Source organism: Gouania willdenowi, chromosome 4, assembly GCF_900634775.1.
Source record: "Gouania willdenowi chromosome 4, fGouWil2.1, whole genome shotgun sequence".
NCBI classification, from domain to species: Eukaryota; Metazoa; Chordata; class Actinopteri; order Blenniiformes; family Gobiesocidae; genus Gouania; species Gouania willdenowi.
The window spans coordinates 25,081,774-25,107,943 of record NC_041047.1 but is presented as its reverse complement, the minus strand read 5'-3'; the positions used below and the strand labels follow the sequence as shown (position 1 = coordinate 25,107,943).

The 26,170-nt window shown below is 38.0% G+C and overlaps 2 protein-coding genes across 2 annotated transcripts; one reads left to right on the top strand and one right to left on the bottom strand.

The window, feature by feature from the left end:
* The first annotated feature begins 276 nt into the window (after positions 1–276).
* On the top strand, positions 277–10,458 carry echdc2 (enoyl CoA hydratase domain containing 2). Its single transcript, XM_028445484.1, has 11 exons — positions 277–692; positions 2,481–2,548; positions 2,640–2,727; positions 3,689–3,775; positions 4,504–4,596; positions 6,210–6,266; positions 6,364–6,426; positions 8,457–8,581; positions 8,812–8,862; positions 8,944–8,991; positions 10,033–10,458. The coding sequence occupies exons 1-11, from the start codon at positions 458–460 to the stop codon at positions 10,108–10,110; spliced, it is 993 nt and encodes a 330-aa protein (XP_028301285.1). The 5' UTR covers positions 277–457; the 3' UTR covers positions 10,111–10,458.
* Positions 10,459–11,278: 820 nt separating this feature from the next.
* Positions 11,279–25,666, bottom strand: zyg11 (zyg-11 family member, cell cycle regulator). Its single transcript, XM_028445467.1, has 18 exons — positions 25,245–25,666; positions 25,003–25,168; positions 23,890–24,101; positions 22,264–22,581; positions 21,236–21,349; positions 20,436–20,552; positions 20,206–20,346; positions 19,164–19,340; positions 18,190–18,254; positions 17,900–17,999; positions 16,196–16,246; positions 15,946–16,107; positions 15,709–15,756; positions 15,429–15,626; positions 15,292–15,344; positions 14,244–14,341; positions 13,036–13,235; positions 11,279–12,469 (listed from the first exon to the last, which is right to left on the bottom strand). Exons 1-17 carry the CDS (start codon positions 25,266–25,268, stop codon positions 13,051–13,053), a joined length of 2,229 nt encoding a protein of 742 aa, XP_028301268.1. The 5' UTR covers positions 25,269–25,666; the 3' UTR covers positions 11,279–12,469; positions 13,036–13,050.
* Between the last annotated feature and the right edge of the window lie 504 nt (positions 25,667–26,170).

Below are 26,170 nucleotides of genomic sequence, written 5' to 3'. Positions count from 1 at the left end.
GATTAAAAATAAATTTTTTAAACAAAGAAAAAGTCTTTAAATGTAATTATTTGGGTCTCAATTTTTTTTATGTGTGCACATTTGAACACGTTTTTTTTTTTCTTTGATTAAAAATATAAATTTCTGATTGAGAATGGTTTTTTTTAAGTGATTTTTGTTTTGAATTGAAAAGTTTTTTGGTTTTTTTGAATAATAAAGACACAAATCATCTCCTTAATATCGTCCGTCTGCGGCCAAAAATGGGCGTTTCCGTTAATCACGGCAACACCCCCTATTTGAACCGAGAACGCCCATCGCTTCTTCGGCTGAAGAAAACAAGGTGGTGACACCTCCTGTCACTGTGGATGTTTTTCAGAGGAACTAACTGTACAAAGTTGATGTAAGAACAGTATGTGTCCATTTTAAAGAGGACAATAACTTTCTACACATAAGAGCCAGCCGAGTACAGACACACAGCATGGCGGCGGTCGTCCTCCGTTTACTAGTGCGACCCCGGGGCTCATTATGGCGGATTCAGTCGCTAACCTTACACCGCCGTCATCATCAAACCTCCCGGGTCGGAGCACACCTGTTGGCCGGAGCAGGGCTCCTTCCGCCCAGGAACAAAGGCCTTCAGAGCCGCGGACTGCTGCACTGTGAGGCGGAACCTGCGGTGGAGGTGGATTTAAAGCGGTTAGAGGGGAAAGACAATGGTAGGGACACACTAACATTAATAATTAGTGCAGGTTGTACCAGGTGTGTAGTGCACACTATTAACACGGATAGTATCTACACAGAGCAAAGATTTAAACTTTTATAAATCCAACACACGAATCCAGTGAAACATCCTCACTTTTCTGATTTACTCACTTATGTTTGTAATAAAATAAAATAAAAAAAACATTTGAAGACTTCATACCATTTTTAATTTATTTTTTCTAACGGTACCCCACACAGACGTGTGTTAAAGCCATGGCAGTGCAGACATGGATAAACTGGTCACCTACACAGATTAGTGACCATAACAAATATGGTAGAAACATTCAATCTGCTTAAAAAACTTTATTTAAAGTCGAAGTTTAAACACTTATGAACAAAGATTAAACTGGTATAGCTATGAATGCTGGACCAATGTGTGTAAAGGCAGTTGTCCAGAAATTACAGTATATATAACTATCAGAGGTTTTATACAATATTTAAATTAATTTAAAAACGCAAAACAAAACTCAGCCAATAATTACATTTTTGAAAACTACTGCCCCAATGCAGTATAGTACCCTACCATAATGCTAGTTACTGTATATTATGTTATGTTATGTTATGTTATGATGATGATGCTGCTATTGTTGTTATTTTTCTAATTATGTATGTTTACATTTTTTGGGCTATTTTTTCCTGTGTTAGGATTTATATTTATTTTTATTCCTACTCTCTGCTCTTATGCTGTATATACTGTGTTGCTGCAAATGTGAATTTCACCTCTGGGGATAAATAAAGGTGTATTCTATTCTAGTCACATTATTAATATACTAAAACAAGGGCTGGGCGATTTTGCCTAAAAAAGTCTCAGATTTTTTTTTTTTTAAAAGGAATTTCGAGTTTTGATTCGATTATTGTTTTTTTTTTCAATGCTCTTAAAAATGACTGCAGACATCAGATATATTATCAAAAGTGCAACTTTATTGCTGTGATTGTCCTCGAGAGTTAAAATGCATAAAACAATCCAAAAATAAAAAGTAAATGAGGCTCTGTCATTCAACTATTTCAAGCTTTAACCCAGGTTTAAGCAAAAGTGCAACAGCAACTTCGCAGTAGCTTCATTTTTTCTGATTAAGAAATCATCATATTTTATAACGTATAACATTACAATTAAAAAAATAATAAACTCTTGCCTTAGCATCTCAGCATAGTGTGAATAAAAACTGAACATGCCTGTGGCACACATATAGCTACTCAAAGGGTAAACACACGTGAACAAAGAGGGGGCTGGCTCACATCATGCTACTGTAACCCACAAGGACGGAACGTGAAAAAGTCAAAAAAAAAAAAAAACTGGGAAAATTTAAAAAAAAAAAAAAAAAAAAATTACAATGTTTTTACTCAAATTTGCAAAATAAAAATTTAAATCGATTTTTTGCCCAGCTCTAGCAAATGTTTAAAGGACCGTGTGTGGGAGACCATTTCATAAATATTATAGTTTTTTTTTTAAATTTTACTAAAAGACCAGTTGTAGTTCTTTCTACACATTGAGTTGTTTTGTGTATGAAATGCACTTTACAATCAAATTTACCTTGACTTTATAATCAAATGGGGCAAAATAAGGTTTGTTTTTTTTTATTTTTTATATCCACTTATTAAATAATCAACCTACAAATATTGACAGGAGATGTTTTATCTACATTTCCCACCACACAGATTAAAAAAAGTTCAGGCTTGTATCACAGTAATGTTCCATATGCAGCTCAGATAAACATCCACAGCGTCTAATCTTTATTCTACAGGAATCATGGAGGTGCTGATGTGTCGACACAAAGCACTAAATGCTCTTGGCCATGTGTTTGTGTCACAGGTGAGTGGAGATTCATCACACCTCATCTCCTGACACACGTACATATACACACACACACACAAACACACACTGTTTTTGTGTGTGTGTGCAGATGCAGGAGGTGGTGTCCAGCCTGTCCAGTGACTCAGCGGTGCGTGTGGTTATTTTCAGGAGCCTGGTGCCAAATGTTTTCTGTGCAGGTCAGTGAATTGAAATTATTTTCTTCAAGGTTGAATTTCTATCAACTAAAAAACAGACTTCCAAAAAAAAACAACAACAAAAAAAAAAACATACATGGTTTTCAGTTTTTGTAACAATGCTTCCATCCTTCCATTTTTTTACACCTACTTATTTCTCCACGCATGCTGGTGCCTATCTCCAACTCACATTGGGAATAAGGTGAGGTTCACCCAGAACAACCAGTCACACACACATTCACATTCACTATACAGGCTAATCTACAGACTTTAGTCAAGCTAAAGTACGTGTTTTGGATTGTGGGATGAAGTCGGGGGTTTTCCATAGAGAATCCATGCAAAGCATGGGTAGAACACTTGGGAATAGAACGCAGTGCTTAAATTGATGAGATCATTAAAAAAACAATATGAATGAATTTAAAATCAAGCTTTGTTTCTGTATTACTTAGATACCAGTAATAGCAAAAAAAAATTAGTTTTTTGAATTGATATTTTTTTTAAGGATTTATTTTAGTTTTTATTTCACAAGATATATTTTTAAAAGGAAACTATTTTTTTTTTTCATATATATTTAGTGGATGGAATAACTTTTAAAGCATTTTTTATTTTTATGAATTGATTAGATAATATTTAAGGAGTTTATTTGTTTTTTCTGAATTGATTAAATTTTCTTTTTTTTTCCTGATTTGAAGAAATAATTTCCTAAAAAAATATTTTCTTCATTTTTTCTGACTTGGTGAGAAACGAAAAAAAACACCTCTCTCTCTCTCTCTCTCTCTCTCTATATATATATATATATATATATATATATATATATATATATATATATATATATATATATATATATATATTTTTTTTAATTGTTTCAAAACTGAAAGTTTAATAAATAAAAATGACTGAGCAAACATAGAACTGTATGGTTGTTGGTTACAACGTCTCGTCCAGTCTTTCTGTGTAAATGTAGGCGCTGACCTGAAGGAGAGAGCTCTGATGGACAACACTGAGTCTGATCTGTATGTTCACGGCCTGCGATCCCTCATGACTCAAATAGGTAACACATTCCTACCCCACATAGTGTGTTTGTGTGTCAGGGTTGAGGTCAATTACAATTACGTCTTCAACTACCCCTAAAATTAAAAGTGTTATGTTTCCCCTGAAAGTCAATTGTGATTTCGTTCTCAATTATTAAAGTTCAAATTCAATTAATCACAATTACTGAGCCTTTAATTAAAAAAAAAAGCCCATAAAATGTAACCTTCCTCTTGTGTTGAATCAGCTGTAAAATACACTAAAAAACAATATCTATCATGTAACTTCTTTTTCATCTCTTGGTTTTCTTTGTCAGGCGTCCTTATCAATGAAAATATTGGTTTTAATATTTTTGGTGTGGGTGTCTGAGCCTTTTTTTAGTCAGTATAGCCCCAGATTTAAAATAGTGATGAAATGGTCAAATGATCTTCAAGAGAATTGACAGTGGAAAGGATTGATATGAAACATATTTTAATAATATTAATAACTATGCATGTGTAAGCCAAATAAGTATAACACTGTTCCACAGGTTTACGTTTAATTCAATTGTAAATGACAGTTTTCATAAAATTTCCACGTCAATTACAATTACAAAATCAATTATCTGAACTCAATGGCAATTCAGTTATTATTACAACAGATTTTTTCAATTACAATTATAATTACACCACAATCGTAATTATCAATTACTCAATTACAATTATAATTGACCACCTTTATCTGTCTTCACTTTGTTTAAAACATTACCAGCATTGTTGCCCTCCCCGACCATTGCAGCAGTGGATGGGGCGGCGCTAGGAGGCGGACTGGAGCTGGCTTTGGCGTGTGACCTCCGCACTGCTGGTAAGTGACACATGAATCTCCAGCCGTCCACTTTGAGTGGTATCATCTGTTTCCTTCCTTCAGGTGATGTTAATGAGAGAGGCAAGGAGACGTAATGTCCTATTCACGCCTGTCATTAATCCGGTCCCATCAGATTAAGTGTTGAGCCTACGCACTACAGGGTTAGCGGTTGGTGTCCACTTAGGGACATTTCTTTGTAATGACAGCTCTCTCACTCTTTTGGTTTCTGCTATACCGACAATTTGCAGGCTGTTTGAAAACTCTCCAGTGAACTATGTTGAAAAACCTGTTGGATTATCTTGCTTTTTAATATTTGTTTACGATCTTGGAATTTTAAGAACTTTTAGCTGGATTTTGAAGTGATTGGTAGAGGAAAAAGTTGATATGAAACATATTTTAACGATTATTTACTATGTATGTGTAAGACATAGAACTTTGCGTTTATTATGACCAGTACAGTGCCCGTCGGAAGTGTGTATTCATATAGTGGGAGGAGCTTCAGAAGAGTTGTCAATTATGGCCAAATGAGTATGTGTTTGAAGGTTGGATGTACAAAGAGGTGTAAATACTCTGGAGTGATATATAGGGGTTTATTTGTGGGTGTAAAGTAAATAGTGTGTGTGATTTCCCTGGATTAATTCTATGGGACATGTGCATGATGAATGTGTTTGTTGTTTTTTACTCGTTTTTATATTTTTTCTGTAATGTATGTTTTTTGGCGTCATTATGTGTATTTTTGTATCTTTCAGTTGTTATTTTGTGCATATTTTGTATAATTGTTTTTTGTTGCCATTGTAGTGTGATTCTGGAGTCATTTTGTGTGTTTTGTATCTTTTTTTAGTGTAGTTTTGTGCATTTCTGTTGTCATTTTGTGTATAAATATTTAGTTCTGTGTATTTTGAGTCATTTTCATATTTTTGTTGTTTGGTGTATTTTTTTAAGAAATGTGCATTTTTCACCGTTCTCTTTCAACACAGCCGTGGCCATTGCCCGCCAATAATTTCTGAGTCCCGTCCGTCTGGTCTAAACAGCGAATGGTCAAACAAACATGACTATAAACATTTTGAATTCACCAAATAAGGCCAAAATGACGCATGGACACACTCGTTCTATGTGCAAGCTGATCATAAAGTTTCAGGTCGAACAAACACCGCGTCGCGGAGAGATTCGCTCCACAAACACACACACACACGCAGACCTTTCTTGCATTATAGAGATTGTAAAGAATAGTTTTTGTAGAATTTCTATGAAATCACATAAAATTACAATCACAAAGTGAATTATCTAAACTCAATTACATTTCAATTATGATTACAACAACAACAGATGTTTTTTATTACAATTTTGATTATAATTATGCCATAATTGTAATTATACAAATACGATTATAATTGACTCCAACCCTGGTTTTAACCCATGATGTTGATGAGCTCTGGGACTAATGACCATTCCAGAAACCAGGCCCAGTTGTTTCTCACACTAGCTGCTCTGTGATTGGCTGAGCTACATGAGCAGGTGTTGCACATCCACAGCTCCAGACAGGAGCATCAGTTAGACGTCCCGCCTTCCTCAGTGGCCGTGACCTTCAGCCGTCCTCTCTGTGTGTTTTTCAGCACATTCGGCACAGATGGGTTTGATTGAGACGACACGCGGTCTGCTCCCAGGGGCAGGTGAGACACACAAAGGACACACACATGTCCGAGCACCAAACCAGGGACTGGGACGCAGCTAGAGAAGGTGTTGACCTTCAAATGGTTTGCCCTGCAGGTGGCAGCCAGCGCCTGCCTCGGATGGTTGGCATCACTCAGGCCAAGGAGCTCATCTTCACAGGTGAGGTTAGGTTAGAACACTGAATTAAAGCAAAGCAGTAATATATAAAGTCATAAAAATATACAAAAAAGGTTTGATTGATTGATACATGAGTTTTGAGAATTATATATGTCAAAAATGCATGTTGCACAAGAACATATATAAATTTGTTTAAAAAAAAAAAAAAAAAAAAAAATTTTGCTGTATATGTGTGTTTTCAACAGCTAATTTTGAAAAACTAAATTTCTAAGAAAATGTGGGTCCCAACCCCTGGTTCAAAATATATATAATCATACATACAGAATAATGTGTCTGCAGCATGCATTCAAGTGTGTAACAATGTCTATGTGCATATATATGAATAAATGTACATGTATGTGATTTTGTTATTTAAACATATAGAGCTGATCTTTACAGTCACTGCTGCTTTCTTTATTTTTAAAATAGTTGATTGACCTTTTTCAGTCAATTTGTTTCTGTGATTGTATTGCATGTAAAGTTTGTTAATACTAATACTGTACTTGGTGTTAACTTTCACCATTGTGAATAGCTGTGCATGTGTAAGAAAGTTATGAAGTACAAGCTGCAATTTGTAATAAGTGACAACAGTTTACTAGGACTACTAGTGAGGTAAAAATTACCACTAAAGACCTTTGCACACTAAGTGCGTGAGTAGACGTTACTAATAAAGCAAATCGTCTACTACTAAACAATTTCTTATCACTAGTAGACGTCAATTATGTTACTAGTAAAGAAAAAAAAAAATCAAAGTTTTACTAGGACTACTAGTAGAATAGTACTGCTCTACTAGTAAGGTTTACTCTCACACTAGTGCATCAAAACCCTTAAGTTATTTTGGAGCAGAGTTCTTTTTCTTTGTGGGTTGTTACAGCGTCATATGTAACAATGACCTGAATTGTTTTTAAACATTTTTTTAATAAAACCCAAAATGTAAAAACTGGTCAATAATGTAACAAAATGCGGAGCTTAAAACGTAACAATATTTTTGCCCGAAATGTAACAACTTGTTAATGTTAGTGATTTATGGATTAAAGAGAGTAGCATCATATACAAATGTTTATGTAAATGTGTACTCATACTGTATATATTATTAAAGCCTTCAGGAAAACCTTGACATTTTTGGTTCCTTTTTTTTTTTAAAACCATACTGTATATATATATGCATCAGGCGATATGGACCAAAACCCATATCTCGATATTTTTTCTCAAAATATTGATACTGTATACGATATAAATCTCGAAAATTTTATTTCAAATGATGTCTGACCAGAAAGACAATTCTGTGTTACATTTGATTATCCAAATGCCACACAGGCACATTTATTATCAAATAGCAGCACAATATGTTGAGCCAAGGGCGACCGTGGCTCAGGTGGTAGAGGGTCGTCTTCTGATCGAGAGGTTGGGGGTTCGATCCCAGTACCTGACTATGTGTCGAAGTGTCCTTGGGCAAGACACTGAACCCTAAGTTGCTCCCAGTGGTCGACTAGCGCCTTGCATGGCAGTCCTGTCCCAGTGGTGTGTGAATGTGAGAGTGATTGGGTGAATGAGCTGATATGTAAAGCGCTTTGAGACTGCTTCAGTGTGGTGATAAAGCGCTATATAATATCAAGTCCATTTTTACCATTTTACTTTTGTCTTTTTCTCCTCTATGGGACAGCACGTGTGAGTGAGTTCTGTAGCATGGCTTGTTTAGGGGAAGGTCTGGGTTAGAACACACACAGAAATCCATCTAACTGTGCTTTTTATGCTGTTCTGGAAATAGTTGAAAGCAGCAACTCCTAAAACAAGTATTTTAAAACAAAATAAGCTATAATATATATATATATACCAATATAGGCAGTATATTGCCCAGCTCTAATATGCATATATACTTTTATATAAAAAGGCAAAATGTTTTCTGGTTTTGGGCTCAGTATCTTGTTACATTATTGACCAGTTATTACATTTCCGGTTTTATTAAAAACGTTTTTCTTGTTAGATTTTGGGTCATACTTGCATGATATGGGGCTCTAACGTGGGTATTGCAGGTCGGCGTGTGAGTGGACAGGAGGCCCAGGAGATGGGTTTGGTAAACAGAGCTGTAGAACAGAACCAGAGCGGAGACGCTGCCTACAGGGAGGCTCTTCATCTGGCCAGAGAGATACTGCCTCAGGTTGGAACTCACACACATAATGGCTACCAGTGTTGTTATGCTTTTGTGTCTCTTTCTATTTTAACAACTATATGAAAATGTCTATATGCAGGGAAAATTCTGTTTTAGTATTTAAAAGGGGTGAGGCGATTATTGCAATTTTTAAAAAAAAATAATAATATTAATATTAATAGACATTATTATATTAATGTGTGTAGTGTGCTGCTCTCTTCCTCTTTACTTCCCTATAGGCTCCCATAGCTGTACGGATGGCAAAGGAAGCAATAAACAGAGGAGTAGAGGTACTGTTTGATTTTCACATCTTTACTGTCTTTAAAAACATCTTTACACATTTGTAAATTATACTTGTTTTTATCTTGTAGGTGGATATCAGTTCAGCCATGGCTATTGAGAGAATATGTTATGCAAGGGTAAGATAATCTCTGTTAATAATAAACTTAAAGGAGCATAGGGTGGGATTTGAGAAAAAATAAATCATTTTAATTTTTTTTTAATGCTAATGGGTGATGAAACACTCTAAAGAGAGTGAGTCCACACACATTTCTATCTATTGCCTTGAAAAGATTGTGTGATACATTTTGTACTGCTGTTCCGGGCGTGAATTTCCCACGCAGTTCGGCGGACATGATGTCAATGATGCTGGTGCGCGTTCTCGACGGCTTGGAAATAAACCGGAAATAAAGAAGAATGAGAAGAAGGCGCCTTGGAGACTGAAAGAAGACAAGCACAGTGGACTAAACTACGCTTTGGTTCCACAGATGTACGCAGAGGCATGTGCACAGATCTTAGAGTAAATAAATAACCGTGTCACAGTTTAAGTGCGGATCGGAAAGCCTCTTTTTTTTCTTAAAGAAATGACAATTACGTTTGTTTTAGTGGTAAGCATCGATTTTATTAACAAAGTGTTAATGTCAACATCAGATCAGCACATGGATAAAATGCTAAAGTGAAACAAACGGGCGCAATGCACGCAAGAGACCCATCGGATCGAGTTACATAATCCATGTATAAAAGATAAGGATCATCTATGTTATTATGCAGAAAAAGGAATGTTACAATGGTGCATTCCTTTAAATTGTCCTATGCTCCACTCTCCTGGCCCCGTAGATCACAGCTGTCACTGTTATACAGTTTAAGCTGCATTGTGCTGCAGCAGGAAAAGAACGCTGCGTGCAAACGACACTGTGACCGAACCCGACCCGCCCGGTGCCGTCGAGTCCCGTTAGATATCCATCCACTAGAGACAGTATTAGCTGTAAACAGTTGTTGCACGACTGATGGCTGCAGTTACACTAACCACTGTGGTGTGTGTCACTATGGAGTCTGTTTTCTGCTCCTTTAATAACCTGAGTTTTTGTGCCACCGCCATGTGATCAATGTCCTCAGCTTAGCCACTCTTTACAAATGTCTGACTCTGCCACTGATGACCTTCTCTGACCTTGTCTTTGCAGGTCATTCCAACACGTGACCGACAGGAGGGGATGGCAGCATTCATAGAGAAGAGACCTCCATGCTACACAGGGGAATGAAATCTGGAACAGTCCTGTGGTTTCTGCACAATGTGACCATTATTTCAGCCCCAGAAGATAGTGCTGTGTCAGCAAAAATAATACGATTTTCTGCTTTTGCGTTCAGCTTAAATTCAAGCTTATCTGACTGTCAAGAAACCAGATTATAGAAAGATTGTTTGAAGAATGTTATGTACCAGTGCAAACAAAAACCTCTGACACACAAAAGCATGTTGTCATTTACTTTCTCCTTACAGCAAAACTGCTGATTCAGCTGGAGATGCACCATTAATAAATAGTACTTAGATTAATGGTCATGTTTTTTGTTGTTGTTATAGAAATATTTTCAATCAATAAAACTGTGTACTTCAATTTGTTTGTATCAACATTTACTTTTCCAATAATTGGCATGTGTGGTTTAAACTGAACGACTAAAGCAGATATAGTTTTTCTTTCTTACATGAAGATGACAAAGCTTCACATCATTCACCAGCTTGCTGTAATCTTTTGGTTCTCTATACTGTTTCTCAAATGGGGGTACATGTACCCCAATGGGTACATGATGGCACTATAGGTGGTATTTGAGAGAAAGAGAGAGAGGAGAATTAACAAATCTTGGTCCCACCCCAGGCGTGAGATGACCAGAAATGATAAAAACTATAGAAATAAATCTATTCAGGAACCACTCAATAAGCGTTTTTTCAACTTTGTGGTCAGGACCCCATGTGGGGTCGCTGGAAATTTCTGAAAAATTAATAGACTTAAAGTTTTTCAATTGTTATTTTTAAATTAAAACACAATCCTAAACAACTGTATTTCTATACATTTACTTTGTGAAATATAAATCTAGTTCAACTAAAATGCAGTAAAAAAAAAAAAAAATATCTGTGCTCAAACATGATCAAAAACGATGTCTTTGGGGTCGCCAGAAATTCTTTATCAAAATGGGGTCACGATCCAAAAAAGGTTGGGAACTACTGCAGTGAAGATTGTGTTTCATTCACTTATTTACAAAGTTAGATTCTTTAACATGCGTGTTATCACTCGTTCATTCCATCATTATGCTCTATAGTTGTTTCTAAAATAGTTTTCTAAGCAAAATGTTGTGGTCGGACAAAGGGGGGACTTGAGCCAAAGAAGTTTGAAAACCACAACAATCATCACTGAATGACACTTCAACACAAACCTCCAGTTTTATGGCAGATTTACATTCTTTATTTCCATCTTTAAAATGCGGCACTGGGCAGCAACGTGGGACAGTCCTCATTTACGTTTTGCCCGTTGCACTTGACTAAAATTATGGAGAAAAGTAACAAACAGTCCTCAAACCAAGATGTTATCCATAAGCTTGATTTATCAACCCTAAACAAACGTAGGCAGTTTATAATCTTTACCGAAAAGTCTAATTAATGACTTTAACTTATCGGCAACAGCCGTCAACTGTGGGGTTGCTATTAGTGGTGATAATCAACTAGCTAGAGCACTATTTATTACCTTTCTATCATTTTACACCCGACTGATGCCGAATCAGTTTACATGACAGAGAAACGCTCTTACAAGGTTTAGACGTTTCCTCTGAAATCACAACAAAAGATAGATGAAACACACAGAAGCATCATCTCCATGCAAATACCTCGAATGCACCTGAACACGTCAGTTAAGTACACATCATACACACTCATGGAGACGCAGCTACTTTACAAACATACAGAAACGCATGCTCACACCAAAGTGCTGCCTTTGCTTTTAAGACACTTGTAACGCATATGGAAGCACAGCAGTCATACTGAGATATAGATTTATATACATTAACTTCTCAGAGAGAAATCATTCACCGACTGTAAATGCTCATTTAGCGACATCAGAGCTGAGATGTTAAGCCGAGACCAAGTGAAGTGAGGTCGGGGTGGGGCAAGTTGTATTGCAGACCCAGAGGTGTGGCATTGTGTGAAAAATAACAGCTATAAACAAACATATCAGCATTCCTGAAATTAAACAGATCAAGCATTTAAAGTCCAGCATGCTCTGTAGTGTGTGCAAACTGCCAGGGTTCAGCCCAAAGCTGGGATTTGTCCGTGTTGGCCTAATGACATGTTTCTGATATAAAAACTACGTTGAAGCCAATTAGCATCATGATCCAAACTCGCAGTTTTTCCATAAAGTCGTCTCTTTTGTCATAATAAAATCAGCACACAGAAACATCATTTTGTTCTGAAACAAATGCACAAAGAATAAATAAAGTTTGTGACGTGTGCAAAGGATTGCATTGTCTCTAGTTTTAGTCTTTTTTTTGGGGGGGGGGAGAGAGAGAGAGAGAGAGATTTGTGCGTCTTCTGGGACCCAGCTTTCTGTCCACGCCTCGTGGAACAAACCCCAGTTTCTAAAAAAAAATAAAAATAAAAAATAAAAAAAAAACATTCTTAGAAATACTTAAGATCAGGGCTGTCAAACTCATTTTAGTTCAGGGGCCCAATACGGACCAGTTTGATCTCACGTGGGCTGTAGATTTTAGGTGGGGAAAAAAAAACAATTTCAACATCATTGTGTCTTAGCTTTCAATATCAGTTCAATTAAAAAAATATTGGTTTAACTACCAATTTTTGTGTAATTTAGAGTAAATTTGTGGAATTGTTTCTGAGAAATTGCAACATTGGTGGAAGTATTTGCACTTTAAAATGACTGTATTCATGTGATATAAACAAAGGAAAAATACAAGCCTCTAAAAATATTGTGGAGTTCCATTAAATTGGTGAATGCGAGATATCGACAATAGATTATTTGGTAATTTACACAATAATTCAGGTTTCCTCTGTCATTTTCACTTTCTCCTGCGGGCCAAATTGGATGCTCTAATGGCCCGGATTTGGCCCCTGGGCCTTGAGTTTGACACATTCACTTTAGACTGTGTGATGGAGATGACTGCAAGTGGCGTCAGTCCCAGTTTACCTGTGGGAGGTCAGGTTACTGTGGCAGGGAGCGGCGGCTGGTCTGCGCGGCCTGGCCAGTGCGGGCTCTGTGGCGCTGCAGACTCTCCAGGATGCTCTCAGCCAGCAGTTTGACGTCTTTGTGGGTCTGAGGATGAGTGTGAACGAGCTCCAGCTGCTGCAGGCCGCCCTCCTCCAGCAGCATGCTGCAGTATCGAGACGCTGTCGGGGAGAAAGTGACGGGAGAAGCAATGATACAAAGCATGAGGATTATTTTCCATCCAATGGAGCTGCTTTAAAATGAACACACACTTCACGAGAAGACACAGTTTTATGTTTTTGAGGAAGAAAATAAAAAAGCTAAACTATTTTGTGCTGTGACAATGGATAGTGTTGAGTCCTAGGATGCAGAACACCTTCAGTGGATGACAACATGCATTCATTTGGCATTATCTTCCATACACACATCACAATTGTGGTCAGAGTTCTGTTCCAGAGACAAGAAAAATGGCATAAACAGAAAAAAAAAGAAAAAAGTATAAACGAGGTACACTTGATGCGCTGAGTGTGTACGTTTATCTGGAACAATAAAAACATGTCAGATAAAAGCTTTTTTTGGTTGTTTTTTTGTTTTCTTACAGTTTTTTTTCAGAGATCAGGTCACAAGATAACGTGATCACTAACTTAACCATGACAAATATTAGTTCAATGCGATCAAAGTTCCACGTATTCCTGCGGCTGAGACACAATTGAACAGATTTCTGACCAATCACCAAACAGTTCTCACAGACCCTGCAGAACACAGTTTCATTGTGTTGAATAAACATAGTGAGACCTCAAAACCAGGAGAGGAAACGCCAAGAGGAGCTTTTCTGTCAGGATTTTATATTTACTTTCTGTTCCTGTGTGCATTTACTTTACTGCTCACTGTACAGAATCTAAAGATAAGATAGAAAGAAAAAAACAACTATGACACATGTTAAAAACACTAAAAACACAAGCTCTAACACTTTATATAAAACATGTCATTAACAGACAGCTCTTATAGAATGGTTGAGGTCCTTAGATTATGTCATTGTCCTTATTTTAACCTGTGTCTATGTGTGGTGGACAGGGTTTGTAAGGGGTGTGTGTAAAAGCACTTTCAGCTGCATTTTTTTTGGGTATGAAAGGCGTTTTATCTAAATAAAGATTGATTTGATCACCATTAAATGTGCATTTGTAGCTCACCATTCTTGCTGCAGACATGCTGCATGGCCCACGCTGCCCACAGCTGCACACCAGGTGTGTGAAAGCACTCCAGCAGAGGAAAGAAAGGGTTAAACGACCTAAAAAATGACAACAAAAACATTTTCACCAAAGCAATAAAGGTTCACAAGATAAACCATGTTGGAAGTCATTAATGGAAACTGTTTCAATTTAGTTAGCATGATAATAAGTATATAAGACCATTAACAGGCTGAAGCTGATTATAATCACATGTTGGGTTATGTTATGCAGGTCCTTCATTTTTAATTAGTGTGCCTCGGGCTTCTCGATTATAGAAAAAATAATTATTATTATTATTTTAATCAAAATTGAAACCACGGTTATTCAAATGATTATTTGTCAACCAAAAAGTTATTTATTTTTTGTACAAAACAATGTCAAATATAGTTTTAAACATAAATAAAATTCTTCAAACACTAAAATCATTATTTTATAAAACAAAACATTTATTGCACATGATGTGTCTTTGCTCTAGGTCTTCATCATCAAACCCAAAGTGTTCCCATGTCAGAGAATTTGACTTGTGTTTATGCTGCATTTCTCCTGCTATGTTTCAACACCACTAGCAACAACTTTCCTCATGTTGGCCTGCAGGCTAGGCTAGCTTTAGCTTTAAGAGGGGCGGGGTGGAAGTGCGTGCATTAAACAACTCAAAGTTGGAATCAATAATCGTTTTTTCTCGTGTGTGCCAAGCTTTATTCTTTGTAGAAATCCTAAATTGTGGAAGTTTGTTTTATTTAGCAAATGAAACATGTATAATTGAGAAGTAAAAAAATAATATATATATTTTTAAATTAGTTTTTTTCACGATTATGTTATTTTTGTAATCGTCGAATGTAATAATCAAAATCGTAATAGAATTTCGATTAATTGCACAGCCTTAAGCGTGCCTTTATTTTTACAGTCACTCTTTTCTTATTCCAGTCATTTTTCCAGGTTATTATATGAAAGTTTGAGTCACAGGCCTTGTTTGGTTTTGCTACATTGAGCTCTGACATTTTTGTCTCACCTGTAAGCCACCATTTCACAGTCTGGCGGCGGCCACTTCATGATGACAGCGTGCTAAAAGGAAAAAATAATACATTTAGACTGCTTTTACCCCCCACCCGGGAAAAATTATTCACAAACATTTGTGTTTATTCCCACCAGCTGCTCGAGCAGTGAGGAGCGAAGGTTGGAGCTTAACGTCCAGGCCTCCTCTCCCCGTGATGTCAGATGTGCGAGGATGCCTGCGGCAAAGTAGCTGACCTCCACCTCTTGGCTGAGCAGCAGCTTGTTGATGTGGTCCAGGAAACTCTGCACCATCAGCTCCCCGTGCAGCTCCCCGACCTCAGCGATGTTGTTCTGCAGGAACGCACCACGTTTATTTGTGTTCAAAGGATGAAACCAAAGAGTTTCACGTAAATGGCAGAGCGCGCACACTCACCAGAAGACCCAGAACCTTCTGCTGAATAGAAGATTCAGTGGGAAACGACTGCAGGGAGAAAGAAAGAGATGAGGGAAAGAGTGAACATACGAGTAGAAAACATCGATGAGTCAGAGCGGCCCACGGGCACATGTACTCACACACAGTAACACGTGTGCATGTGTGATGAATAGCTCCTATAGAAACCTGCTCCGAGCTGTTCTCTGTGTGTGTGTGTGTGTGCGTGTGTGTGTGCACCTCCAGAACTTTGATGAACAGGTCCAGGCCCTGATTCTCGATAAAATGCCGGCAGGTTGTTGGTGATTCATCTGTGAGGTTCCAAAGTGCACTCAGTGTAAACTTGAGGGTTGCGTCCACTACGCCCTGAGTGGCCTTCTGACGTACGATGTGCAGCAGTTGCTGTGGGGCAAAACAACAAAAATTGAGTTCATGGTAAAACACAAAGAGGTTTATTGACAAACTGAGAGCACAGCAGAGCGTGACGTACCTTCACAATGAACAGCTCTGCTCCCAGCTGAGCCGTCTGCTCTGTGGATAACTGCAACACACACACATCAGAGTGCATTAGAGACCACAGGTGGGCCTGGGCCGACCCGTTATAATCAAGGCCCACCGAGGTCTTGTTCATCCAATTAAAAGCCCAAGGAAAGCTTTGAGTGAACGATTTTCAGCCAATCAGTGGCTTGCACCCCACATGTGGATTCTTAAGCCGCGCCCACAGGCTGCATCGTTACCAGGAAGTCGCTGCCCTCATGCTGCATTCAATGCCACTCAGAACTCTGGGTTTATCACCAGGGATGTCAAACTCATTTTAGATCAGGGGTAAAATACGAAGCGGTTTGATCTCAAGTGGACCAGAGAATTTATGCAGGAAAACCAGTATTTTCAACATTGTTGGGCCCGAGTTTACACTTCTACGTATACATAAAATAAGTCAAATATGTAAGAAACTGACGATATCCAAGCAATAAGTGATAGATATCAGTCCTAACAGGGTCTTGACTTTAAATTTCCTAGATTTTGTGACCAATTTCTATTAAATTATGGGAAACATTATCTTATATATAGAGAAAAATTTAAGAATTTTGTGAGAATTTGGAGATTTTTTTTTCCAACTTTTTAACAATAAAAATGACTGCAATCATGCGATATAAGCACTGGGAAACTGTGAGCCCCTACAAATTCATGTTTTCTCCGTCATTTTTACTTTCTAAAAAGTCGAACTTCATTTGTCTGACGTCTCATAACAACGATAACAGCGTTCAGAGCCACATGTTGGTGGTAAAATAGTGATTAAAAACTTTAAGATACAACATACAATATCTACCACGTACGTTCACAAATGACTTACCGCTGTTATGTAACACAGTAATGCAAACTTTATTCATGATGCTGTTTTTATGGTTTTAAATTGCATTTAAAATTATTTTTTTTTGTTTTTACTTCAATCAATCAATCAATCAATCTTTATTTGTATAGCGCCAAATCATAACCAATGGTATCTCAAGGCACTTTACAGTAGAGCAGTCTTAAGGACGGACTCTTCATTTTATGGATACACACATATGCATATATACGTATATACACATACATATGTATCCCACACCCAACATGAATTCATCATGGCGGCAAGGAAAACCTTCTGTTAAGCAGCAGGAACCTTGTGTGGATCCCATTCCTATGATGAACAGCCATCCACGTTATGCTGTGTTGGGTGTGTCCAGAGAAAAGCCCTGTGTGTACTTGAGCCCTGTGTGATGTTTTTAAAGCCTTACATGAATCACTTTGAATGCCTTGTTGCTGAAATATGCTACACAATGTTGCGCCAATATAAAAATGCTATTCAGAATAATAATAGCTTTAATCACACAAACATTATTGCCTTTATTGTAATTTCTCAGAATTTTCAAATGAGAAGTTATCTTGAAAGCCGCGTCAGTGTCACAGAAACGCGCTGAAATGGAGATAAAGGGATTATTTAACTGTCCATCCAGTTTTCTGGGGGCCCACCCACAATCAAAATCCTGGGGCCGCTACTGTTAGAGACTCATTATCACTCAGACTCAGCTAATGAAGTAAAACTTCCAACAAAATGCCAAAATCTTTTCATTAGATATTACGCAGCGTTCCAGAATCACCTTGTAGGCGTAGCTAAAGTACAAACATGCTACTCATTCAACACTGACGGTACCTTTGCAGCCAGTATGGAAATGATAGCCACAGCCATCCTCTGCATGTTCTGGTCCTCGTGGTTGCAGAGCCACTGCATCACCAGTTTGGCAGCTTCAAACCTTTGGAACAGGAAAAAAAAAAAAAAAAGGTGTCACATCTGAACCTGTCAATCACTACACTTTTACCGCTTTGCTCACACTGAGGCCAATTTATAGCTCTGTTAAGCATTTCATGTTGCTTTAACGTCCTACATGACGAATGATGACAAACAGGACTACACTGACATGCTGTGGTGCAACTGCTCCTCACCTGTGAAATGGAACCTCCTGCAGAATTCGGTCACTGCACAGAGAGAGCAAGCAGTTCTTCTGGAGCTGGACAAACAAAGCAGAGATGGTGTGCACCACATACTATCTATAAGGGGGAATAAAGGGGAGAGCTTTTTGGGGCCCATCTGAATAATATCCACTCTTATCCAGGAAGCTTATTATTATTATTATTATTATTATTTATGCCCCAGTGTAGTCATCTTAAAGATGTAAGTGCTTGTTTTAACGTAATCAGAAATAAAATGGGTTAAAAGTGACAAAAAAATGGTAGAAAAGGTGGTGAAATGGGATTTAAAAAAAACAGTGGTAAAAAGGGTATATATCGGAACAATTAGTTTAAACTGGCAAATAATAGGCATGAAAAATCATGAATGTGGTTAAATTGGCAAAAATAAGCATGAAATATGGTGAAAACATTGGGTGGGAAAAGAGGTGGAAAAGGTTTGTAAATGCCAAAAATGTCTTGAAAGTGGAAAAAATGTCCAGAAAAGGCATTGAAAAGTGGCAGAAATGGGAGTAATGTTGCAAAAATGCATTAAAAGGGGAAAAAACATGGCAAGAGAAAGTTATGAAGGATAAAATATGCCAAGTTTGGTGTAGTTGCAGAAAAATGGGCTCAAATTATATATTTAAAAAAAAAAGTTTCTTGAAGGCATTTGGCAACCCCCTCCCAGTGTCTCACAACCCAAAATGGGGTCTTGATCTCAAGGTTGAGAACCACTGGGTGTACTGGATGGTTTAAAAAAAAAGACAATGATCCAATGATTATAATTTTCTCTGTATAAACTTTAGAATATTGTTTGTTTGTCTCGTAATGTTTCTAAATGGCTTGAATCTCATTTAACTGAAATGCTTTGATGATGATCAAAAAGTTTAGTCTTTGAATTCTCACAGACAAGGCTTGGTGAGACTGAGCAGTGACACTCGCCTCGAGCATGAGAAGAACAGACGTACCTGCTGGTGGTTGGGGAACGTCCTCATGGCCTCCAGTAAAAGCTGGGTGACGGTGCTCAGCAGTCGGACGGGCATCCCTGCAGCGAGGTCCTGCTTGGTCAGGTTGAACACACACGCGCTGGCTGCCAGCTGCACATTCAGAGTGGCCGGATGATTCTTCATGCCCAGAACTACCAACTGGCAACAAGGAAGGAGAAACACAAATTGTCCTCGTCAGTCGACTAAAACTGTAAAAAATGTGCAGAGATGAGAAGGCACACGTTGGCATAGAAGTGATAAAACTTCCTTGGCGCATCATATTTACAATAATTTCATCTTTTAATTCTCCAAGAATAAAATCTGTGAAGGTTCTCAGACATAAGCCAAGCTCCAAATCATTTTAAGTTCAAAAAAGTTATACAGGGGCTCCAGTTTTTCATAATCGCAGAAAAAAAAGAATTGACTTCCTGAAACAGAAATCGGAATATTTCTTATTATTTTTAAACAACATCAAGAAGAAGTTGAAATATGTTAGGGAATATACACTCACTGTTTATTGTCCCAAAATGTGGGAGTCAAAGACTTAAAAACAGCTTCATTCCTGCTGTTACAGCACTGAACACACAGCATGTTTTTCCACTAAAATTATTTATTTGGTCTTAAGTTATTTTTTCTGTACTTTCATCTCTGACTTTTTTAATCCTCTATTTGTGGGGGGCATATTTTGGGACATATTTTGGGATGACATCATGCATTAACATGATATTTTCCATCTTAAAACAGGTGACCTAACGTGTAGGAAATATCAAAGCTGTCGCAAAATCTTGCATATTTTTACGATGTGCATTTGGTGCCAATACAGCAGAGAAATATGAAATGATATAATCATAATACATAATTAATAAGCTTGTTAAATAAATTAAGCGTATTTAGTATGTTTGGCATGATTTTGGAAGGATTCTGATTAGGGATGAACACAAAATAAGAAACTGCTAATATTTATCTTCTTCTGCCTTTAGGAGAAGATACTTTTCCCCCCGTTACACCAGCACTCTGATGTTACCTTTAAGATGTCAGGTCTTGGTTTCTCCATGACATGAGTCAGGCTGAACAGGTGAAACAGCGCCTCCCTCACAAAGCCTTCCCTCTCACTGTAGCGCCGTAGGGCCTCACAGATCTGAGTCTCATTCGCTTCCCCTGTCACCTGTTTATTACACAAGTATGAGCAAACGTCATCGGACAATTCCACCCAAAAACACTTTACTCAGGGTTGATTTGTGGTTCCTGGCCCACCTTTAGAGTTCCTTCTCCTGACAGAAAGTCGGAAAATCCTGCATCTGTGGCCAAAAGTCCCAGAAAAGTCATCCCAGGCCTCTCCTCAACAAACGCCTTAACGGCTGCATCGGTCACCTGTGATAGAAGATTAAATGCGTTTAGTTTTTAGTCCAAATATCCTTTGGCAAACAATCATATCAATAACAGACAATCATACTGTATATGTAATCATTGCCTGTCCTTGTCATGTCAGGTCCAGAAGACTTACTGAAATAATTGTTTGAGTGGCACATTGCATCGCTTAAATATCTGACTTATTTTCAATGTCAGCAACAAACTCATGACACTAGAACATGTGTCAAACTCAAGGCCCGGGGGACAAAATCATCCCCTTGGAGAAAATAAAACTACAGAGAAAACATTAATTATCATTGTGTAAATGAAACTCAACACTCCCGATGCTTATATCGCATGATGGCAGTCATTTTTAATGCTAAAAAATTTAAAAAAAAACTCAACTTTCTTACAAAATCCTTCAATTTTCCTCAAATTATTAGATAATTTTTCCTTGAATTGAAAATAAATTGGTCACAAAATGTAGGAAAATTAAAGTGAAGAGCCGGTTGGGGCTGTTCTCTGTCACTTACTGTCAGTTTTTGTATTTTATTTATATGTAAATGTGTAAACTAGGCCACAATAATGTTGAAATTACTTATTTTCCCATATAAAATCTGTGGCCCACTTGAGATCCAACCTCTCCAAAATTGGCCCCTGAACTAAAATGGGTTTGACACCTTTGCTCTAGAACAAATACACACCTGCTTCCTGCCGGACACGTCCAGAGAAACCAGAGCAGGAAGGATCCCCGGTTGTCCAAGCAGCTGACGAGCTACATCAGATGTAAACTGCTTATCGTCGCTAATGTCCAAGTGCTGCATTGACAAGGTTGCACGCACGCACGCGCGCACGCACGCACACGCACACGCACACACACACACACACACACACACACTCTCTTAATGATTGAATAACTGTAGGTCAACCAGTTGATGATAAACATCATATGAGCTGTTCTATGTTAATCTACTGCTGAAACCAGGGTTGGGGTCAATTACTTTAATTATCCATGTTCAATTACAACTCAATTACCAGCATTTTTTCCAATTACAATTAAAATGATTATGTTTCCTGAAAGTCAATTCAAATTACATTCTTAATAACAATTACTGAGCCTTTATTAAATAACACCCTGCCTTCCTCTTGTGTTAGCTCTCTGTTAGCATCTCTTATGATAACGGGTCGGTTTTGATCTTAAATCAGCTGTAAAATACACTAAAAAATATTACCTATCATCATTCTCTTAGTTACCTTGTTGGGCATCCTAATCAATAAAAATAATGGTATAATTATTTTTGGTGTGGGTGTCTGAGCCTTTTTTCTGCCAGTATACCCATAGATTTATTTTTTTCTAAGTGGTAAAATGGTAGTGGGAAAACTTGGTATGAAACATATTTTAATAATTGTTGACTACGTGTAAGCCATAGAACTGTAACATGGTTTCCCAGGTTTGAGTTTAATTCAATTTTAATTGATAGTTTTTCATAAAAATTAATGCTAATTACAATTACAAAGTCAGTTATAAAATCAAAATTATAATTATGTCATAATTGTAATTAATAACCAATTACATGATTACAATTATAACTGACCCCCACCCTGGATGAAACAATAAGAAACAACATGATCAGTGATTTATTAGTGTAAGCGTTGGAGCTGTGCAATGAAAGCCTGTTCAGAAGAACCAACATGTGTGTGTGTTGTTATGAAGCGCTACACCATCGCTAACCTGTAATACGTCCAACTGGCCGATGACGCCCAGTAGTTGAGCTGTGCTCATCTCCAGTCTTTTCAGCTGGTGCAAAGTTAGCGAGCGAAGCCGCTCCTTGAGGCCCAGCAGAGGGCTGAGGTTGGTGACGGACGTATTGGAAAGGTCCAGGCTCTCCAGCCGAGGTAACGAGCACACGTCAATGAGACCCGAGTCATAGAAGTCCACATTAGCCAGAGAGAGGGAGCGCAGGCCTTGTAGGGACCTGAATCGGCACCAGATCGGCTCCTCCAGGAACGATATAGTGAGGCCTGTTAGGACGAGGCGTTGGAGGGATTCCTGTGAGAGAAAAACACAACAAACAACAAATATTTTAAACTCCATAGAAAATGTTAGGGTGGTCTCACTAGGCTGTTTTATTTGGGGATAAAGCCCCAGATGTCATTTAATCAGCCCCAAATATAATTAAAAAATCTACTTTTCGACGGTCCTTGAACGCCCATTGTTTACCCCACGACAACAGAACAACAAAATCTCAGTATTCTCCACCATCTGTGACGCCAACAACATTAGAGTGACCATATGTCCAGATTTCAACTTATATTTTACAAGTTCATCAATTTCTCTGGGTTTCCCAGGGACCTTGAATGCATCTCAGGGAACATGTTATTTTAAAAGGCCGGTGTCACGGACTGAGTTTACCTCATACTGAGATCAATTATGAGCATGCGCACTACTGGAATATGAATTTTTGCTAATACTGCTGTGATGAGTGAGTGACAATCTCAGTCAACAACTTGAGTAAAGTAATAGCATCTCATGCAGCAATCTCAATACAGATAGGAATAGTTTATTCTCCAAAAAAACATGATTATAAGATACATTGCAATAAATAACAGTTAATATGATGTCACTTTATAATAAGCTGTGGTATTCATATAAATCTGATCATGACACTCATATTTATTTATTTATTTATTTTTAATCATTGGTCGATTTTTTATTGATGGCCGACTGATGTGATGTTTTAAGCATTTTTAAAATCAGTACAGTAATCTCTGTATGACATTTCGCATGGTAATTCCAGCACAGGCACATCTCAGTACGTAGCAGTCACGTACTGAGATTGTAAAATAACCTCAGTACGTAGGAGTAAACTCAGTCCGTGACATCATAACTCCGCTAATATTTGCTGTATCTAAGAAATTCCACCAGTTTCTGAAATCTAAGGAGTTGCTTAGTTGTCATTCTATTCACACGTAACGGAATCATAAAAGAACATTTTTTCTTTAAGTCTTTGTTATGAAAAGATAAATTTCTGAGGACAATAACAACTCATTTATTTACTATATTGTATTTTGTCGTTACAAGGTAGATTCAAGAAAGTGTTGAGTACTTTTTGAGTATGCCGAGGTCGGCCCAAGTGTCCTCTTTTTAGGAAATCAAAATATGATCATTCTAAACAACATACTCTACAAGATAAATGATAAGCAGTAAAGCAGGCAGGTAGTTATTTCAAGCTGTAATAAACTAGATATTTTGTTTATTTAGGTAAAGCATGATGAAAAATGTTTCATGCACAATAAAGCATACAAATGTTTTTTTTTTTCCTCTGGGCTTTTAGAACCCTAGAATCGCCCCTATTACCTGGCAGTATTTATTAGTAGCCAGGCCCCGGAGGATATCAGGAATAGTGAGGTCTGCGTTGACCCTGGCAGCATCCAGCTCCAGCAGCCTGTGAGGGCACAGAGCCTTCTGGAAGGCCTCAGCAGAGATCCGTGCCGTACGAATGCAGGCGCGTCTGAGCCGCAGGTAATCACAGTTCCTGAACACTCCCACCGTGCTGTCATTCAGCAGACCTGTGGAGGGACAGGGGGTCTATTAGGAATCAACACAGTAGACACACAAGTTTACACGATTCTCGTCTGAGCTCTGCCAGATGAGGTACCTTTCAGCTCATCCGCACCCCACCTCTGGAACATTCTCCCAGACCACATACAAACCCCACAGAAAATATTGTATGGTTCACTTTCTGTTTTGAATTTTAAACCTGCTTTTACTTTTATTCGCTCATTTGTTGCACTTTGAGATTTGCTTTCAATGTAAAGTGCATTATGAATAAAATGCATTATTATTATTATTAATAGAACAGAAAAACATACAAAAACACAACAAAAATTCACAAAATGACACAAAAAATATATACAAAACAACAAAAATACATAGAAAAAGAACATTAAAGAAAACAACGAAAAGGAATAATTTATTTTCCAAAAAAATAAATACACAGAATGACAAATAATAAACAAAAACAACAACAAAAGAATTCACAGAATGACATTCAAAGAAAATAATGCAAAATACACAAAAATATATACAAAACAACAACGTAAATATAGAAAAATATGCCAAATTTTGCTACTTCTCAGGACAGCATGAATAGCACAGTTAAATGGATTACTCAGTACATCCTAACCCAGACCTTCCCCTAAACAAGCCACACTCACTCACATGTGCTGTCCCTTAGAGGAGAAAAAGCCAAAAGTGGCATATATTATGCAACTGTTTAGTAATAAATATGACTGTGTGGCATTTTTCATCAGTGAATTTAACCCTGAATTGCCTTCATTTGAATTAAAATAATCGAGATTTATATCGTATATCACCATTTTGAGAAAAAATATCGAGATATGAGTTTTGGTCCAAATCGCCCCGCTCTATTGTCACTGGGCAGTAGAGACTAGAGGTCTGTCTGTGTACCTTCAGTGGCCATCTTGGTCAGCAGCTGGTCAGTGAGCTCCTGGGGGAAGAGAACAGCTTCTCTAAAGCACAGGGATCCATCAGGCCGCTTCACACAGAAACACTCCAGGTTTTGGCTCACGTAGGTGAGGCACAGGTCTACCAGAGGGGCCGGGGACGCCTCCTCCTGCACACCAAGGGCGGACGTATTCATCAAGGTGTGATTCAAAGACGGAAGTGGAAAAAACAACGCGCATACTTACGGTGTTCAGGTAGCTGCAGGCCATGCTGGGGATAAATGTAGTTTCTAGCTTATCTGACCAAAACTGGTGTGGGTTTCCCGGACTTTCCTCTGGTTTTAACTCCGTGACTATCCTCCGTCCGTTCGTAGGACAACCTGCCGATCCAGGTGCGCTGTGTGTCGGACAAGCAGCCGGAGCAGGACGGGCGGACACAGCTAGCTGACCTGCGGTCGCTACCTCGGTATGAAATGGCTCTCCGGACTGAAACGCTGACAGCTGCGGGCCGTGGACGGGTTCATGTCGACCCCGCACTGCAGCCACCGAGGCTCCGGGCAGAGGAACCCACGGCGGGGACAAGTTTCAGCGACGGCGGCGGTGCGACACAGGATGCCAGTAAACAAAGGTCACAGCACTGGAAGTAGAAGGTAAAGCGCTGGACTACGGAAGCTCGCACATGGGTTGCCTGTTTGGGCTGGTTCCCGCAATGTAGAATAGTTATGAAATAGATCTGAGTGAAAACAAATAAATAGGCAGGTGTATGCAGGTTTGTGTGCTTTTAAGATTAGTTTGTTGCTTTGCAGAGAGATAAATCCTATCAGCGTGCTTGAGATTAAATCGAAAATGTGCTATTGTAAGTAAATAAGATGTTAAAAAGATAGGATAGATAGATAAGAACTATTTCAATTTCTCCCCTCTGGAAGGAGGTTTAGGTCCAACCTCCAGAACCTCCAGACATAGAAACAGCTTATTTCCCTCTGCAACCATCCACATGAACCCCCCCCCCCCATATATATATATATATATATATATATTTATCCTTTATTCTCTATCTATCCTTTATTTATCCCTCATTCTTTATATATTTATCATTATTATTATTGTTGTTGCTGGCTTGTTTCTTTGTTCTTTTTTTTCTTTGTTTTTTGTTTCGCCACCGACTACTCAGT

Coding starts and splice junctions, on each gene's coding strand:
- echdc2 (XM_028445484.1), top strand. CDS start 458: ATGGCGGCGGTCGTCCTCCGTTTACTAGTGCGACCCCGGGGCTCATTA. Junction 3,776..4,503: donor ATCCCTCATGACTCAAATAG/GTAACACATTCC, acceptor AAACATTACCAG/CATTGTTGCCCTCCCCGACC. Junction 6,267..6,363: donor CGGTCTGCTCCCAGGGGCAG/GTGAGACACACA, acceptor TTTGCCCTGCAG/GTGGCAGCCAGCGCCTGCCT.
- zyg11 (XM_028445467.1), bottom strand. CDS start 25,268: ATGGCCTGCAGCTACCTGAACACC. Junction 19,341..20,205: donor CAAGACCTGACATCTTAAAG/GTAACATCAGAG, acceptor CCTTGTTGCCAG/TTGGTAGTTCTGGGCATGAA. Junction 16,108..16,195: donor CAGAGCTGTTCATTGTGAAG/GTACGTCACGCT, acceptor TTTGCCCCACAG/CAACTGCTGCACATCGTACG.